Source organism: Natrix helvetica, assembly GCF_964273705.1.
Source record: "Natrix helvetica genome assembly, chromosome: 1".
NCBI lineage: Eukaryota > Metazoa > Chordata > Lepidosauria > Squamata > Natricidae > Natrix > Natrix helvetica.
The window spans coordinates 291,672,113-291,689,976 of NC_138548.1; the positions used below are offsets into that span (position 1 = coordinate 291,672,113).

Below are 17,864 nucleotides of genomic sequence, written 5' to 3' on the forward strand. Positions count from 1 at the left end.
GTTTTCAAGACTGAATCTCCTTCATCACACCCTGAGATCTAATATTCCAGCAACCATATTCCCAGCTAATATTAGATATGGGCCAGTCATAAACTAGAAACATAGGTAGAAGTCAATCTTCAAAACAAGAAGGTTTGCAATAGTTTTGATCATTTTTTAAAATGATTTTGATCAAAAATTATTTTTTGATCAGTGGTCAGCTCAATTTAATATTAAAACATCCGTTGATAAATAAATGCATTCTAGAGAGTTAGCTATATTTGCTTGTTGCAGCAAAATCAATTATTAGTTTTGATTTTCGTCTATGGGGCTTAAATAGTAACAAATTATTCATGGCATGAATTTTTGTCAGCAAATGCTAACTTCATTTGAGCCATGGTAACCTCTTCATGGTGCTTGTGAAGTGCCAGCATAATCCACAGAGTGCAATTTTGTAATGGATAAGCTGCCTCTGTTCTTAATGGACAGTTGTCAAATTTTAAAAGATGGGACATTTTAAATTCAAGTTTAGCTGAACAGCACTTAGAGGCAATTTTAATACATTTTTATTACAGAACTCAGACAAGTGGGTGTGCATTGCTTATTTGTTTATTTGCTACATTTGTCCTTAAAAATATATTGTGGTAAACATCTTTCACTCTAAAAAAGATTCAAGAGGCAGAGTTTTAAAGAGTGTGTAGTTCATTGTAGTTCCATGGTTGAAGTTTTATGCTCGTTCACAATTTGCAGTTTTGTAGTTCTGTTGTGTTCATTATCTAAACATTATCATTGGTGTCAGAAAAGCTACAGGGTCCAAATTTATACATCCATAAATTTAACAGATTGCTGTTTTGACTTTTTAAGAAAATTGAAGCTATGTTCATTTCTGTAGAAAGGTGAATATGACACACGGGTGGGTTCTGACCAGCATTACTGCTGGTTTGCTCATGCACAGTTCAACGGAAATTGTTCTGCGCATGCGCAGAACTCAAAAAGCAGACGGCTGTGGAGATGGCGGCGACTAGGAAATCATTTCGGAGGTGTATCCAGCCTGGGTCGCTGCCAGTTCTGCGACCCAGGCTGGCATACCACTCCGAACCAGTCCGAACCGGTAGGAACTCCCCTCTGATATGACACCATAATATGTTGAAACATGCCTAAAGTCTGGTACACTTGTGCCTCTTAACAGCTCAGTTATTCTTCCATTGCTATTCATTATATTGATTTCCTTGCATTGGAACTGGGCTTCTGAAAAAATGGATGACTTACTGGTTGGAGCTTAGTTCAACAGTCACTGATTTTTTTCCCCCTTCATCCTGCTCATTTGATTTCATTTCCCTTCCAGGTAGCCCTTGACTCCAAGCTTTCTATCAGCAGCACTGGATGATAATTCAACAACTTCCTAGAGCTCACTAACGTGGCCAGCAATAATGGATTTTGTGATGAAACAAGCCTTAGGGGGTAAGTCTTACCTCCTCACAATATTATCTTAGTTCTACTATTCCAATCACTTAAGACTGAATTTCTGGTGGAAGCAGACAGCTTCAACTCAGGCATAATAGTGGCTCTATTTTTTATGTAGAATTAAGATCAGGACTTTGACTTGGCCATTCCTTTCTTCTGCTTTTACTAATCTTTAGCGGTACAACTTGTGTATTTTGGGTCATTGCTGCATTACCCACACTTTTTGAGCTTCAGTTGAAGGCTAGATATCCTGACATTTTCCTGTAAAATTTGCTGGTACAGTTCATAGTCCCATCAATGATGGCAAGCCCTGGTCCAGAAGCAGCAAATTTGGGTCTATAGGCTGAAATCATGATACTGCCACCATCATGTTTCACAGATGGGATGAGACTCTTATGCTGGAATCAGTGGTGGGTTGCAGGCGGTATGCCCCGATACGAACATACCGGTGCATGCCCAGAGCACCGGGTACCGTTCCGGTACGGTGCTCCACAGAGCCCACCCACCTGAGCTCCTTACCTGTATTTGAGCTCTTCGGCGCTTACGCGCATAGAGCACACAGCACCTGCGCAACGCTCCGCCAAGCAGCTGGAGCGTCACGGAGGCTCACTGAGGCGTCGCAAGAGGTAAGGATGAATGCACATGCTGCATGTGCTCATGTGGTGCACGCCAGAATCCAGAACCCACCACTGGCTGGAATGCAGTGTTTGCTTTCACCGAACAAGATGTTTTTTCATTCAGGCCAATAAAATTCTTATTTTGATCTCGTCTGTCCTCAGAACATTCTTCCAATTGTCTTCTGGCTTATCCACATGGACTTTCAGAAACTGTAGATAGAAAGGAATGTTATTTTTGAAGAGCAGTGGCATTCTTCAATCTGCCACGCAGCACACCTTTATTGCTTAGTGTTCTCCTGATAGTGGTATCACGAACTCTGACATTTGTCAATGCAAAAGAGACCTTTCATTTCCTAGACATTACCCTGGGTGTTGTTGTTTTTTTGAGATGTCCTGAAGTATTATATGCCATGCTCTTGTTGTAATCTTTGTTGGTCATCCACTTCTAGGGGTATATAACAATGGTGATGAATTGCCTGACAGTGGGGACAAACACTTTGGGAAACGTTTTGTAAACTTTTTCAGTCCGATGGGTATCAACAGTTGTTTTTCCAAGTTCTTCAGAAATATTTTTTTCCAGCAGTGACACACTTCTACAACCTATCTTATGAAGCTTAGTGAATATCTGTAATTCTGTTCTTTAAATAAGGCAGGACCTCCCACACTCATAGTGCTTATCCAATGTGTAGATCCCTTGCACAGCTAGAACTAAAAGTAACTCATTCCCATGGCTGAAACATACAGTTTATAACAGAGAAGGCCAAAAAAAATCTATCCTATTAAGTTCTCAGCTGACATTTACTACAGAATGTGAATGCCCATATATGTGATTGGAGAGAGTTTTAAGGCTTAATAAAAAAAGAGAACTTGGTCACAAGTTATCCCTCTCTGCTTTTGAGCTTCTGAGAGATGAAGGGAGATCCCCTTTCATTGTATCTTCATCATAAAAAGTGGTTTTGAGAGAAAGGACTGGCGCAATTTTATTGCATTAGCTCCTAAGTCAAATAGAATTTGAACCTGGATTTCTGAGTCCCAGCTCAATTCCTTAGCTATGCTGTCTGATTAGTTCTTGAACTTTACTTATTGCAAATATAGAAATGTTCTCATTTTATTTTCTTTAAGAAGATAGAACTGTCCTGGCATTTGCCCACAATAACACAATCATGGCTATCCCTAAGTACTTATATAATATTGTATTCAAGCTTAGACAGTGTTGTTGTAATGGGAAAACCAAGGCAAATAGGGGAGAGAGAGAGAGAGAGAGAGGCCCTTCTTCTTCAGATGTCTAGTGACATCTGAGCTCCCCCTAGAGATTCGTCAAGGAAATTTGCTAATTGTCTCATGCTGACTTCTCACAACCAAAAAGGAGATTATTGGTTCTGAGATTCTGCCTTGGAGAGAGACTTATTTGTTTGCTTGCTTTTATCTTGCCTTTATTGTTATAAATAACTGAGGGCAGCATGCAATCTAATACAACAACATGGGAGGTATGTTCAGCTGAGAGAGAGTGACTGGCCCAAAGTCACCCACTTTCAGGCCTAAAACACCCATCTAGGTTTCCATCTAGAAAAGAAAGTGTAAATCACTGGTCCTGATAGAGATTATAATAATGCCTAGCAGGTTTCAGGTTTTTTTTTTTATAAGGCTGATGGACAAGCTCACAGTCATTTTGCCTGACTGAAGAAACTTCATCTGTCAATCCACTCGCTCCTTATTTTTCTCCTTAATAGTAGAAGGGGATGACACCAGCCTGCTGGGAAATACTGAAAAGAAACTGGATTTCCCACAGAAGTCCTTACTATGTTTTCAACCATGCCATATGCAGGGGCCACGAAGGACATGGGTAAAATGTTGGGAGGAGAAGAGGAAAAAGACCCCGATGCCCAGAAGAAGGAAGAAGAACGACAAGAAGCCTTACGTCAGCAAGAGGAAGAGCGCAAGGCAAAGCATGCCCGCATGGAGGCTGAACGGGAAAAGGTTCGGCAGCAAATCCGTGATAAGGTGGGTCACCTTCCTGCCATTTTCCAATTACTGCATTTTTCAGACTATAAGACACACTTTTTAACCCCCAAAAAAGCCCCCCTGCCGCAATATTCACTTTATAGAGCAAATATTGCTGCATGGGGAGAGGAGGGTTTGTGCAGTGCCAATCAACTGTTCTAGGTGGTGGGGGTCACCACTGCCTATCATTTCCGCAGCCACCCATTCGCAGCGATCAGCAGCAAACAGGTGGTGGCCAATGGGCCGCAGTGGCGGCAGAGGCAATTTTTTTTTTTCGTTTTCCTCCTCTAAAAGTTAATGTGCATCTTATAGTCTGAAAAATACGGTAATCTCTCCGTCACTAAGATCTTGAGGGAGTGGTTTGGAAGAAATGGCAAGAAAAGGATAGAGAGTAGGGAGACTGAGCTTTAGGAAATTGGGGAAGTGGTTATTCTTGATCATGATGGCCAAGACTTGGCTTCTTTTTTAAAAAGTATAAAAAACTCAGTTTTGAGAAGCCATGCAATCTAACCTGCATTATTTGAGAAGTGCATCGATTACCCAGAAAAATTTGTATCGTTTTAGCGGTTGTTGTTAAACTATAATTCTGAGCATCTCTCCTACTGGGCATCCATGAAGGAGCAAGAATTGAGGGAAAATATAATTGCTTCAGACATCATGTCATTACATAAACATGCCGTTTTCATGATGATTTCATAATCAGTGTCATCATTTTGACTTCTTCGTGCCTTGTTATAGAGGCCACCATCCCTTATTATTAGCCATGCATCAGCTGCCGGGGGTTGTACTTTAATGACATCTGAAGACACAGTAATGCTACCCTAAGGCTTGACATCTGGATGGCCACCCCAACTCCTTCATGTGTCAGCTTTTTAATAAAGGGAGAAAGAGAGCCAGAAATACTGTTATATAACTATGTCATATCTAATGTAGCCTTCCCATGGCATTGGGTTTCTGTCTAGCAGAGGCTAGAGCAATTACAGGAGATGGGAATATTGCAAAACTCAATAGATAATATCCCTTACAGATCCAGCATCTTGGACAATTATCTACAGCAGGAATGGAGATCTTCCAGTCCATGGGATAAACCCTTCCTAGTTGCTCCACCTAGCCCTTAGAGACCCAAGCCAGGTCCCTCTCCTTCCTTGAACCCCCCTGGTCTCTCCCTGAAACCCTGCCCCACCCCCCCATCTGCCTTCCCACTGAAGGGCTGCAACTTCAGGTCTCTATTGCACTTGAAATGCGGCTTCCCCAAAGGGGAACAATGAAGATTGGGCAAAGATGGCACCTGGGCAGCCAGCACCTGAAGGTAAGAATATAAAAGTAGCCCTGCTGGGTCAGACCGAGGCCCATTTTAGTCCAGCATTTCCATTCTCCACTAGATGTCCATGGGGTGCAGCCAGCTACGCCCAATTCACTGCCCTGTGCTTTGGGAAATGCATGGAACAACTGAATTCCTGAAAGATACCTTCAGGGATGAGCTCCTGGAAAGGACTTCTGGCACCTGGAAATGATTCCTCCCCAGGAACATTATGCCAGCAGGATGACCCTGCCTATTGAGAACAAAGCCTCACAGCTTTGTCCCTCTTCACTGAGGGAAAGTGAATTAAAGCAACAAGGACTCTTGCCATGAGCCCTTGAATCTCTTTGTATCCCATTGGAACATTGCTTGTTCCTCGCTGCAGTCGTTCCAGATGAATGAAAGAGAAACCCACCTGCACACAACACGGTTACACTCATTTACCTTCCAAACATTATTCCTTCTTTTTCTTTCTACAAAGAACAGCCTCTTCTCTGTAGCTCTTATTCCAGGGCCAGCTATAATTATTTAAAGAGCTTCTATTGGAGTCCAGCAACTAGAGTTGGACTGGTCTCTGCCAGGCCATAAGATTACCATCTTAGAGCTCCTTTGATGTGGACTTTTGTTGTTGCTGCTGATAATCCTTAAATGTACTAAAGCTGGCCAATATTCAGCTTGATGTTAAGAGAGAAGCCGTTTTCTGCTATTAGCAACAGTCATTCATTCAGCTGCATGCTAAACTCACTGGTTCAGTGGCCATCCACTTTTCCTTTTTACATATTTTTTTCCTTTTCTGTTAGTTTTCCTTTTCTCATCTCCGGAAGGCAGAACTAGGAGGGCACTCCTGGAGAAGTGATAGCCTTTTCAGCATACAGTATGATCCAGCCTAACTTCCAGGCTGGCTCTCCCCTGAGATTATATGCACTTTCTCACGAATGATTTTTCTCTGACTCCCATTTCTCTATTTGCACTGCAGCAAGGGGAGAATCATTCATAAAGATTTATGAATGATTTGCACTGCAGCAAGGGGAGAATCATTCATAAAGATTTATGAATGATTTGCACTGCAGCAAGAGGAGAATCATTCATAAAGATTTGGAGCGTGGTCTCAAGGGGCATGTAAATTTAATAAATGAATGAATAGCCTTTGGGCCAGGTGTGAGACATCATATCCTGCATTGAATCTGGGTGCTGGTAGAGTGTTCTTTGGCATCCTCCTTTGCTATTTTCTTTCACTCAGTCATTCCTCTCCTCTTGGCTCATTTGTCTTCTAAAAGGATAATATAGGGCACAGGAAATAATTAAATTTCAGTCTCTGTCATCTACCTTTTTTTTAAACCTTAAAATTATGACAGCAACAGCTGAGCATGAGCAGGTTGTGCTGTCCCCTTAAATAATTATGCAAAGCTAGGAGAATTTGAGCCCATACGCTTTGCTTTGGTGTATCGGCCCTTTTTTTACACTGCTTTTAAAAGTATTAATGCCTGGCTCTGCTTTACAAACAGTGAGCTCAAAGAAGACAGACTCCAATTCATCACAAGTTTTGCCTATTCAGTCGTTTCCCTAATATCGTTTAGGCCAGTTCTCATTCTGTGGCACCCAGAGAGAATCAGCACTGATACGATTACTCCATCAGTCTTCTGTATTTTTTGAATGCTGAGAAGACTGAAGTTTTCCTATTGAGGTCTTCCATAACAAATCCAGCTTGGAAAATAATGGTTGGATATCAAAGCTGATACCAGAAAGAATTAAAGGGAAATTATCCCAACTGTAGGAAGCAATTATGAGAGGAGAGGGAAATGTTATGCAGGCACATAGCACCCTCAAATGCTTTAGCCAGATGTGCAGTGTAGAACTTACACTATTTAATCCAATTACCAACATGGGGCCTTAAAGTCATGTCAGACTACAACTCTCATTGCCTAGATCCAGCATAGTCATTTGACACGCTAGCTATGGTTATTGTAAAACATCCTTAACTGAGTCGGCAAGGAAGTTACTTTCTAAATGAATGAAAAAGCATAAAATACTTTTCCAGATTTTCCATTAACGTGAAAGGTAAGCAGTTAGTGTTACCTCTGATTTCATTTGTTGTTCCAGTACTTAGTGACCCATCTAGAGTCTGTCTTAGCTTAGATACTAAGGGAAATACATAAAGGCAACAGAAGGTGCAGTTTTTGTCTCACAATTATCAGTAAAATTTCAAGGTCTTTTCTGTACAGTTCCAGACTGTAACCCTAAGAACAGACTGTATCACTATGGAAGCAGCTGATGTCATTTACTGGAGCAGGTGGCTAATCTTCAGAAGCCTCAGTGATTAAGTTAATGCAATCTTAATTTAAGACACCTATGACCCAAGGCCCAATGGTGTTGCAGTCAAGATCTACCTTCTCCTGCATTTCTCTGAGAAGTCTTGTGTGTCTCCCCCACATAGTATGGCCTGAAGAAGAAAGAGGAGAAAGAGGCAGAGGAGAAGGCAGCCCTGGAACAGCCCTGTGAGGGGAGCCTGACACGACCCAAGAAAGCCATCCCAGCCGGCTGTGGAGATGATGAAGATGAGGACGAAGAGAGCATTCTGGATACGGTGCTCAAGTATCTGCCAGGTCCATTGCAGGACATGTTCAAGAAGTAGCCGCCATACCAGCCCAAATCCCACCCAGAGTTTCCTGGTGTTGCCGATTCAACATTTGGTTGAGGCTTTTGGGTGGTGAAGGGACTTTCTTTTGGGGTTTCATGGGGCATTTTCCTTTCCAGTTTATGTTTCAAGGGGAGACTTCACACATGTTTTTGTGCCACAGGTCTTTCCCAGGCCTTCTTCTCGGTCCCCAAGAGAAGCACATCAGGCATGGGACGTACTCCCCACCCTGCCCCCTTGCTATCATCACTCTAGACTGCTGGATTCCTTGGAACCACAGGCTGGGCACTGCCAGGAGTTTTATCTCCTTCCCCTCACCTGGGCTTTCCCTTCCCGACACAGAGCTGGAGTGGAGTTCTGTGGTGCCAAAGGGCCAGCTGACTAGAAAGTCAAAGCAAAGCAAAAACAAATGGGAACTGGGACCAAATTCAATTACGCAACCTCATGGGGTTTGGGAGGAGGAGGCACCAGAGGGAGGCCAGGCCCCTGCACAATCCTCTGAGCCCGCCTCCTTCCCCCATATTCCTTAACCCTGTGCTGACTGCCAAACAGAGATTGTGGCCTGTAAATCTCTGTTCTGCTGTTCCTGCCTAATTCATGGGGGCCAAGGTAGCCCCTGCACATTCCATCTCTGACCAAGGGAAGGACCAGTTGGATACACACACACACACACACACATACACACACACACACACACACACACACACTAATCCCAATCCTCGCTTTAGGGCTGTTGGCAAATCATAGTCTTGTCATATCCTTGGGGAGGAAGAGCTCATTCCTGAAAAGAATCAAACTCCTACCACAAGCCTAGCATGGAGGCCCACTGCAAAGAATTGTGAGTTACTAGTAGACCAAAAAAAAAAACCTGGGCTGCTTAGGGGGCCCTGAGGTGAATTTTTCCCCTTCCATCGTCCAGTAGTAGTATTTTATTGAAAGAAAATTCTCTAGCTGACACATTTGCAGACTTTTAGAGTAAAAAGACAAAGCATGAAATCACACTCTCCTTCCCATGCTGCAGAAGGCGATGAATGTGGAGCGGTTTAAAGGTCAACTGACCAAAATGAAGACACTTGAGGAAACGGGATGCATTCACGCATTCGACCCAAGATCCCTGCTTTCTTTAGGAGGTTGTAGTAATGCCCTGCACTAACACTTATAGAGAGAGCAGCACATCCTCTCAAGCCAGGGAGTTTTGGTTGTCTACTAGACCAAAGGGTTAAAGCCAGTAAGCCCATCCCTGTCATATGTATCTTGATCCTAGGACGCTGATAATCTCTTTCCCAATGGAAACATAATGGCCACCCAAATATTAGCAGAACTGTTCTTGCATCCAAGGTAGAAATTGTTTCCTTTTCCTCTTTCATCAAGCGTCTAGAAAGACTACAGCCATGCATACCCAGACACACATGCTGATTCCAAAGGGTGGGTCCTTCACGGTCTATGAGAAAATCTTCCCACTTTTCAATATCTGCAGCCCAACGTAGCCTGGGAGTGTGGTGGGCACCCGACCCACACTCCAGCATATGCCAGTAGTTCCCCTTCACTGCACAGTTGTTGCATTCACTCCGTGGCCGATTCTCCTCTTTGTTTCTTCAAAGCCACAACATTACACAAAAAAGAGGTGACTACGAGACAAGGAGGAAGCCTCACTGCTGATTTGGCCTAGTGCCCTCTCCCCGGTACCAACAGTCCTTGGCCACTGCTGAAAACAAAATCAAACGTCCATCCTTCTACGGGGAAGTTTTGTAAGTTTTCATTCTTGTGTTTATTTGGGAAGAAGGAAGGCCTGGATTATTTGGTAAATTTTCCTGGTACTCTGTCCCTTCTACTTTTGTTTGGGGATGGGGTCAAGTTTGAGTTTGGGAGTTATCTCCCCGCATCCAAAATCCACCATTCTTTCTTTCTATCTATCCTTCCTTTCTTCCTTAATAGTTAAAGCCATATCAGTTAGACTGCAATACTATCAACGCTAAAAACTCTGCAGGCTGCGCTCTGTCATGCTGTATAAAGGAGCGTCTTGGGGTCAGGGACCACCCCTTACCCCCTTGCCTGCTTGTCTTTGTCTCTGGCCGCCCAACATGTTTTGCATAGGTATCTCTGTAACAGGGTAAATCACCCCAACACTTGTTATCTGTCTAATTGTCTCTGCTAGTCACTCATTAGATGGTCATCATACAGCCCCATGGAGCTGGGAAGAAAAGGTCCTCAGGCAAAATGAAAAGGGGACCAGGTTGGAGGTGGTAAGGGGACAGCCCATTAGCACCTGTTTCGTCAATATAATGTCAGCTTGTCTGCAGTCATCCCATAGGACAAAAGAGTGTGATTGCGAGAGTCCTGCAAAGTTTCATACTGGTTGCTGGGCAAGTAAACTCTGTGCCAGAATGGCAGGACTTTGCCAGGGGAACACAAGCTGTGTATTGTCTACATAATCCTCCTGGATGAATGTTGAAAATTGCAATAAATCCACTTTTCACATGGGGCAAAGGGCTGATGCTGAAGCCAGCTTCCCACACTATGGTGATGCTGTTGCTCTCAGTTGACAAAATTACCACTATACCCATTGTTTAGTATTTAGGCAGAGAGAAGTAAGTACCAGTAAGTCTCTGGACCCCATCAATCTGAGAACTCCATTCTGGCAAGAACAAGAGGCAAACAAAAAACAAAAAACCACGTCTTAGAATACTGGAGAGACATGAAACAGCAATGCCCACAGAAATTAGGCAAAATGAAACCTAGCTTCAATATGTGTGAATATCAATAAGCCATCCTCCTCATTTTAGCATCCTTTTCCCTGCGGGGGAAGAACCATTTTGATTCCCTGTGATCTTTGACCTCTGATATTATCATGTCAGTGGGAGGAGCTGTGGGGTGCAGTTTCCAGGTCATTGTGGTAGCCAGGAGAAAACCCTAATATTCTGCTTCGAATCTTACTTAATGGAGCTGGATCAGCTTCCAACTTGAATGAAGAAAATATATGTGTTGTATGTATGTGACATCAGTGAGTGAGTGAGAGAAAGAATGGAAAGAAAGGAACAAGAAATAAAAAGGCAAAACAAGTTCAGTGATGGCTTTTGATCAGTCTCTCTCAACCAACTTTTCCCAACTTGATGTCCTGCAATTGGGTTGGGATTCATTTCCCTAAATTTTCAAGTTGAATCTCACCATATTTGAAGAATACTACCTTATCCCACATATAAAAGTTAAGGTACTCTTCTAGGTCCCAGACTAATGGATATCTGTAGACTGCAGCTGCTTTTGCCAAAATGATAAAAGCAGTGTCATTGTGTTGAAGTCCCTTTTGGACAAACAAACAATATGACATGTATACGTTCATAAGGGGTGTATCCTGTGTCATGGATCCACTTTGCTCAGATTGACCAATTTGACTGGGGCTGAGGATTACACCCCTTTTGGTTCCACCACTCTTCGTGGCCAAATAACTTGCACAGAAGGTTTGCCTACAATGGGAAGTACACATGAATCACAAACCCTGATGCATTTGCTTGTCCTTGCTACGAATGAATGTTTATATGTCAGAGAATGACCATTTGTAAGCATTCATGGGTGAAAGGTGAATGAGAGAGAATAGCATAACATAAGAAGACATGTTGAATGTTTCTTGCATTTTCTCCAAGCACATGGCTATGTATGAGCACAAGACAAACCAGTGGTGTATCTGTCTATGTGCTGTAGAGGCCTTGGGGAACAATTATGTCTTGCCATGAAACCAGCAGAATATTGTCTGAATCTGTTTTCTAAGAATCAGTTAAAATATGGGCTATTTCAAATGGCTTCCAGAATTGGACATCCTTTGGGAATTCACTATTGTCACAGAGTAATTCACTCCGGCCTTCCAATGCATCCTGTCCCCTCCTTGGCTGGTGCCGAAGAGCTAGTTGTCATATGCATGGAGTTTCTCCTCTCTACTTTCCTCTCACTAATCTGTTGAGGAAGTTGACTGCCCACGCGCTAAGCCAAGAGGTCGTATGAACCATTCTGTCTTGCTTGTGCCATCTGCTTTCTAGAATCATTGTGTCTAATTGGCTAGTCCTCGTCCCACCTGCAACCACCAAGGGCATCTATCACAATGATGGGACAAATGAGTTATATGGGCAATCCAGTGCAAACAGCTCCCTGCAGGCCCTTCAGGTTATTGCTGCCGTGTGGGGGGAGGTTGACAGGCAAACTGTAATTGAATCTGAGCCAAAGGGTTACATGATTTCCGACTTTAACCTGTTTTGTTTAACCTGGGGGCTGGCAGAGAACTGGTTACGCTCCTTTCCCGGTCTGTGTGGGGTGAAAGATGTAGGCAAAGGGGGCAGGGAAGACTTGAAGGGCTCCATTCATTCACCCTATGGTGACCATTCTGCTCTACCTAGTCTTTGGAGAAAAATAATAAAATAAAGAAGTTTGTACATTGCCCTGTGTCAACTGTCTCTGAGATTCAACCAGAAGAGATTCTGGACACTGTCAGCACAAGCACCACTTCATAACACACAGTGAATTGAGCCAGTGATGCACCTGGGGAGAAGAAAGACCAGGGAGCTAGAAGAAGCCTGGGGCCGAAGTCTTGCCTGTCTGAAGAGGCAACAGAGGGAGGCTGTTTTTCTGAGAGGGGACACGCCAGAGATGGAATTGAATTTAGAGCTGTCTGTACTTCAAAGGTAAATCATGTGCCAGTCTAAAAAAAAAGCTGCTCTTGCTGCTTTAACGAACCCAATAATTACCATCATTAATTAAGAGTCACATTAATCATTGACTTTTGTCTCTTAAGGCAGCAACAGCAGCTTTTCTCTTTTTTTCAGGGAGTGGAGGCTGGGGTGGATCCTTGAAAATGTCTTGTACGCTTGAATGGCACAAAGGTGCTGTGGGTGGATGCTCAGGTTTTAAAGCCACCTTCGAAACCTTTTTGAAATGTGCACATAAAGTATCTAACTTTATTGCCGCCTTCTTCCTTCATAGTGAAGTGTAGCAGGAACAAAAAACAAAGCAAAAAAATGGAATTCTGACAAATTTAAGGATCCTGCAAACCTGAAAGGTTTCTAATGGGAAGCACTTGACCCCCCCCCCACACACACACACACACAAACACCCCTTTCTTCAGTAGAACATGGACAGGATCCTCAACTGAGTCATAAAGAGTGATTTTTTTTCTCTTCCCCAGTCTTTTCTATGCTGAAGTAACAATAGCAAGAGTGTGCACGAAGAGTCAAGATGGCAGCCAAAACTCTGCAATCAATGCCCTGGGGTGCACATAAGGAAGGGGCAGGGGTTTGGTTGTGGGACTTATTTACCTGTTTATTCATTTACAAGAGTTATATGGCTCCCTGGCTTCCTGTCTCATATAATGATTCTAGTTCATAAGAATTCATAAGAAACAGTTAAAAGCAAAGCAACCTCCCTCCCTCCAGTCGCCAGACTAATCATCTTCATAGCTCAAACACCGTCCTAGCCCAATGCCTGGGAGAAGAGCCAGGTCTTCACAGCTCTCCAGAAGGCTAAAAATGAAGGTATCCCTTGGATCTCAAGTGGGACGCTTTTCTAAAAGGTTGGGGCAGCCACAGAAAAGGTTTGCATCTGAGATACCCTCATCAGTAAACCGTTTGGAGAGGAATGTAAAGCACTGTGAAGTGGTACATAAGGAAGTGATATTGCTATTGCTATCATTTAAGAAAAGGCACCTGGAACATACCGACTCTAACCTATTAAGACAGGTCAAACCTTCAGGGAGAGGTGAGCCTGCAAGTAACCTGGCCCTACGGCATGTAGGGTTTTAAAGGTGACCATTAGCATCTTGAAGCAACTGTAAAACAGTGCAGCTCGCACTGCACTTTGGGTCAACTGCAGGGCACTCAAAACTACATGCCGCTACATTTGGACTAGTTGCAACTTCTGGGTAGTGTTCAAGGGCAGCCCCAAGAAGACGTTGTTAGGAGGAGGAGGAAGAAAATAAAAATAGATATGGAACATAGCAATCTGCCATCTTACCTGGCTCCACCAGCAATAAGACATCTATTGATGGATGCTCCAGAAGCAGCAGTGACAGTCCATCCCTGAGAGACCTAATTGGCTAGGGAAGTAATTTCAACACTTTGAGTGCCCTTTCCAATGACGCCAGCTGCATGGGTTTTCCTAAAATTGAGAAATGTGCATCTTATATCTGCTGCTGCAGGGGTCCCTGGTCTGCGGCCTGATACCAAGCCCTGCCCATTGGGAACCAAGCCATACAAGCAGCGGGCAAGTGTGAGTGTTGAAGCTCCATTTTCACAAGCAGCAAGTGTACTCGCAAAACCATCCATTCTCCCCACCCCAACCACCACTGCCAGTCCACATGTCACCTAGCCTTTAAAGAAAAGCAGGTTATCAATCAAATGAATTAAAATATATGCATTTGTGACATCCTGGACTCATGCACTCCATATTTAGAAATCCCAAAGTAGTAATAAATATTATTGAGCGATACCTCTGCACTGAACTCATCTACCACAAGTTCTTCAGAGAAAAGATTATTACTAGAACAGCAGTCCAAAATGTGTTTACAGTTGGCAGCATCATATCATATATGATTAATAGATTGCAGTAGCAGTACAAGATGGGAATTCAGTTTAGCATGCAATTTGTGTGACAAATCGGTAGGCTCAATAACAGCTTTTGTTGAATTAAGTCCATCAAAATCCATTGTTTGTATGCTCTAATATGTGGTTGAGCAGATTGTCCCTGTGGCCTTTAACATCATTCATGAGAGATGAAAATGAAGTCACCCCAGGAGGACTTCAGAATATAATCCTGGTAGCCACAATGTGTTCGTGACAAATTGGCAGAACTGGGAACAATGGTTTTTCAGTCTGTGCTAGAGTGTGCAGGGTCTGACTGTGCTGGCCACATGCTTGCTCAGAGATGGCAGGAAGTAGTCATTCTCCAACAATATCAGAACTATGGAAGTGATAAAACACCAAGCAAGCCAATAACTTGCTCAATGCAGGTTTGCTGCCTCAACTGTTGGTAGGTTACCTCTTCCTCAGTTCTCATTGCAAAGGTCATTACGTGGAACTTTCTTCTGCCAATGTTCGTCATGCATGGCACATTAATGTCTCTTAGAATTCTGCACATTTTCATGTGAACATTTATTAAGATAGTGCTACAGAGAATAAAGCATGGCTTCTCTACCTTTTAACAGTTATGCCGAATTTTAAAAATGCTTACAGCTCTATAACCAATCAGAACAGAACATGAATAAGCAGCATGATGGAATCCAAAATATTTGAAGAAAAAGTTCCATCAGATCAGCCCCAATCAATCTGGCTAGTAGTTGGGGATCATGGGAATATCATCTAAAACTTCTGGGGAGTATCTGGTTATTCCCATTGCCCTTAAACTCCAGATACTGGGCTGAGTGGATTGGTGATCTTCCTCAAAATAAGGCAACTTTCTATGTTCATGAATTCTTAATGCTGGGTGAGAGGAAATATTTCCTGAATATTCAATAGAAAGTACATATATTTCAGGGAACTGTGGCACCATTATTTATTGAAAATGGTGCCCTAATTGAGAGGGGGGAAAACCATCCCATATTCCTATATCTACAAGCAATATAAAGAAAGTACATTGTATTAAATAGTTGCTATTTTAATTATTGAAAATAAGCTGTCTTTCAAGCCCATCTCAAGGGAGCACATCTCATTTCAAAGCCAATGTTACATAGAGTATAAGACTTGAAAGGAGTATTAGAGAACATCTATCCAATTCCTGACAAGTTTGATGTTCAAAGCAAAAATAATAATAAAAACGTATTGCCACACACTTATTATTATTGATAATATTACCTAGTTGGACAATAAAATATCTGCAAGCAAATGAAGTTTAGGGACTCCACAGTTCAATCCTGAGCTGCATATGTTCTCTTCTATTGGAAGTTTGTACTTTTAATTACGTAACTTTTCTTAAGAGCACAGATTGTCATGGTAAAAAATGAAAGAGTATTACTTTGTTTGAAAAAGTAATATGAATCTCTATGTTTACATCCTGTCAACACAATGTAGAAACAGTATAATGTTTGATATGCAAGTTTAATAGAATGTAAAATCACCTATACATTATCTTAATGGCCAGTTCCTGATGATTTGCTAAAATAGATTTAGAAGATTTTTAAAAAAATAAAGATTCATAAAGTTCAAAATCTGATCTCCCTACCAGATATTTTTAAGGCATCTAAGGCCCCTGCTGTGTTTCATACAGAAGTTAGGATCTTGTCTGCTAGAAATCAGTAATAATGGAATCTGACAAATTGCTTGTCCATTGAATTCCAAAAATGGAAACCACTGTTAATAAGAAAATGCTATCCATCACTCCTGCCATATTAACTGCTAGACTAAAGATAGTTGTGCCTAATTTAATACAGGCATATTTCCATTAATGCAAAATGGTAAAGTCTTCTTTGAGTTGAACTGGGAATTGCGTGTCCTGACTAGGATAATTAGTTATATAAAATAATTAGAATAATTAATTATATAAAAATAATAGGGAGACAACTTGCCATTACCTTCTTCCAACATGTTTTTTGACAATATACTGTATAGCTCCTGGATTTCGTGGTGGTGTCCTAACTATTAAGCAGGCCTAAAGTTTTTGGAGGAAGGGCTATAAATCAGCCAAGGATAGTTAGTTGCTGTCACTGCTGCAACATTCATCATTGCTGATTATGGTATCATTTAGAAAAAGCCTACTATGGGGTTGGTAGCATCTACCATCGAACTGCCCCATTCAACTAGACCCTAGTCTCATATTTATTTTCAATTCTTCTTTTGGACCAACAAGAGATGGCACAGAACATTTGGAAAGCTGTTTGTCAGACTAGGATTTTATGGTTAATCTTGACCTCCCTGCTGCTATTTTTTTTCAACACCCATATTTTTCCAGATGTGTTCCCAATCCAAAAACATTGCCATACCTACAGTACACTGACTCAACCCTTCTCTAAATGCTGTTTCTACAGCACGGCTTCTCCTTGAGAGAAACACTCCTCTAGTTCAGAAAGTGGGTTCAGCAGTTAGGTCCTGATGCATAACAGTTGAAATACAACTTGCTTTGCTCCATGCAAATTCTATAGAAGAAAAGCCACACAGCTGAGGGGGTGACATCAGGCAGAAATCCACCCTGCCTGAGCAGAGAGCAGGAAGCTCTCCTGCTCTTGATCTGCTAATTTCCTGAAGGCAGCATTAGGGCCTAGGCTAGGACCAAGGCAACCATTAGAGGGAGGAGAGGATAATAGCAGCTCTCTGGGGAAAAGGGTTCCACCCCATTCAGCTTAAAATTAAGTAATGGCTGTGATTAGTCTCCCGGAGAGCTGTGGCAGTGAGCTGCCTGCTGAGTTTCCTGGCAGGCCTCTGGTACCAGCCCGAGCTGTGATGTTCCTGTACCTTTCCAAATAGTCTCTTTTGCTGGCTGTCCTCCGCCAGCAACCAAAGAGGACAAAAAAACTAGATTTTGTGTGCTCGGGGTTATGTGTAAGATAGATATGAAAAGTTATTTCATTGGACTAACTCATGTTTTCCTTATGGACTTCCTAGATACGTCTCTTGTCTATTAACAGAAATGATACGCTGGATTTGATAAGTTTAAAAAAATCCTACCACACTGGTCGTCTTGCCTATAAGCAGCAGTGTGCGGCGGCTTATATTAAAATGGGATACATTAAGGCAAAATAGATTCCACTATAAGTCCAGTTATCTCACAATGGGTTAATGAGCGAAGTCAAACCCGAAATACAGCTTGAGTGAGAGAAGTTTACTGAAAACCAGGGAGGAAATATAGAAGGGAGCAAATGCTTTGCAAATCAACATTCCCAAATTCAGTGACCATGATTCCC

At 42.4% G+C, this 17,864-nt stretch overlaps 1 protein-coding gene across 5 annotated transcripts in view; it reads left to right on the forward strand.

Moving 5' to 3' along the window:
• Window positions 1-12,419, forward strand: part of CPLX2 (complexin 2) — a 143,171-nt gene extending 130,752 nt beyond the window's left edge. For all 5 annotated transcript variants that reach the window (XM_081957493.1, XM_081957495.1, XM_081957494.1 and 2 more), the window contains 3 exons: window positions 1,325-1,440; window positions 3,886-4,061; window positions 7,796-12,419. In XM_081957493.1, the coding sequence (XP_081813619.1) occupies window positions 1,410-1,440; window positions 3,886-4,061; window positions 7,796-7,993 (405 nt within the window). In that variant the 5' untranslated portion in view covers window positions 1,325-1,409 and the 3' untranslated portion in view covers window positions 7,994-12,419. The remainder of the gene's footprint in view (window positions 1-1,324; window positions 1,441-3,885; window positions 4,062-7,795) is intronic.
• The last annotated feature ends 5,445 nt before the right edge of the window (window positions 12,420-17,864 follow it).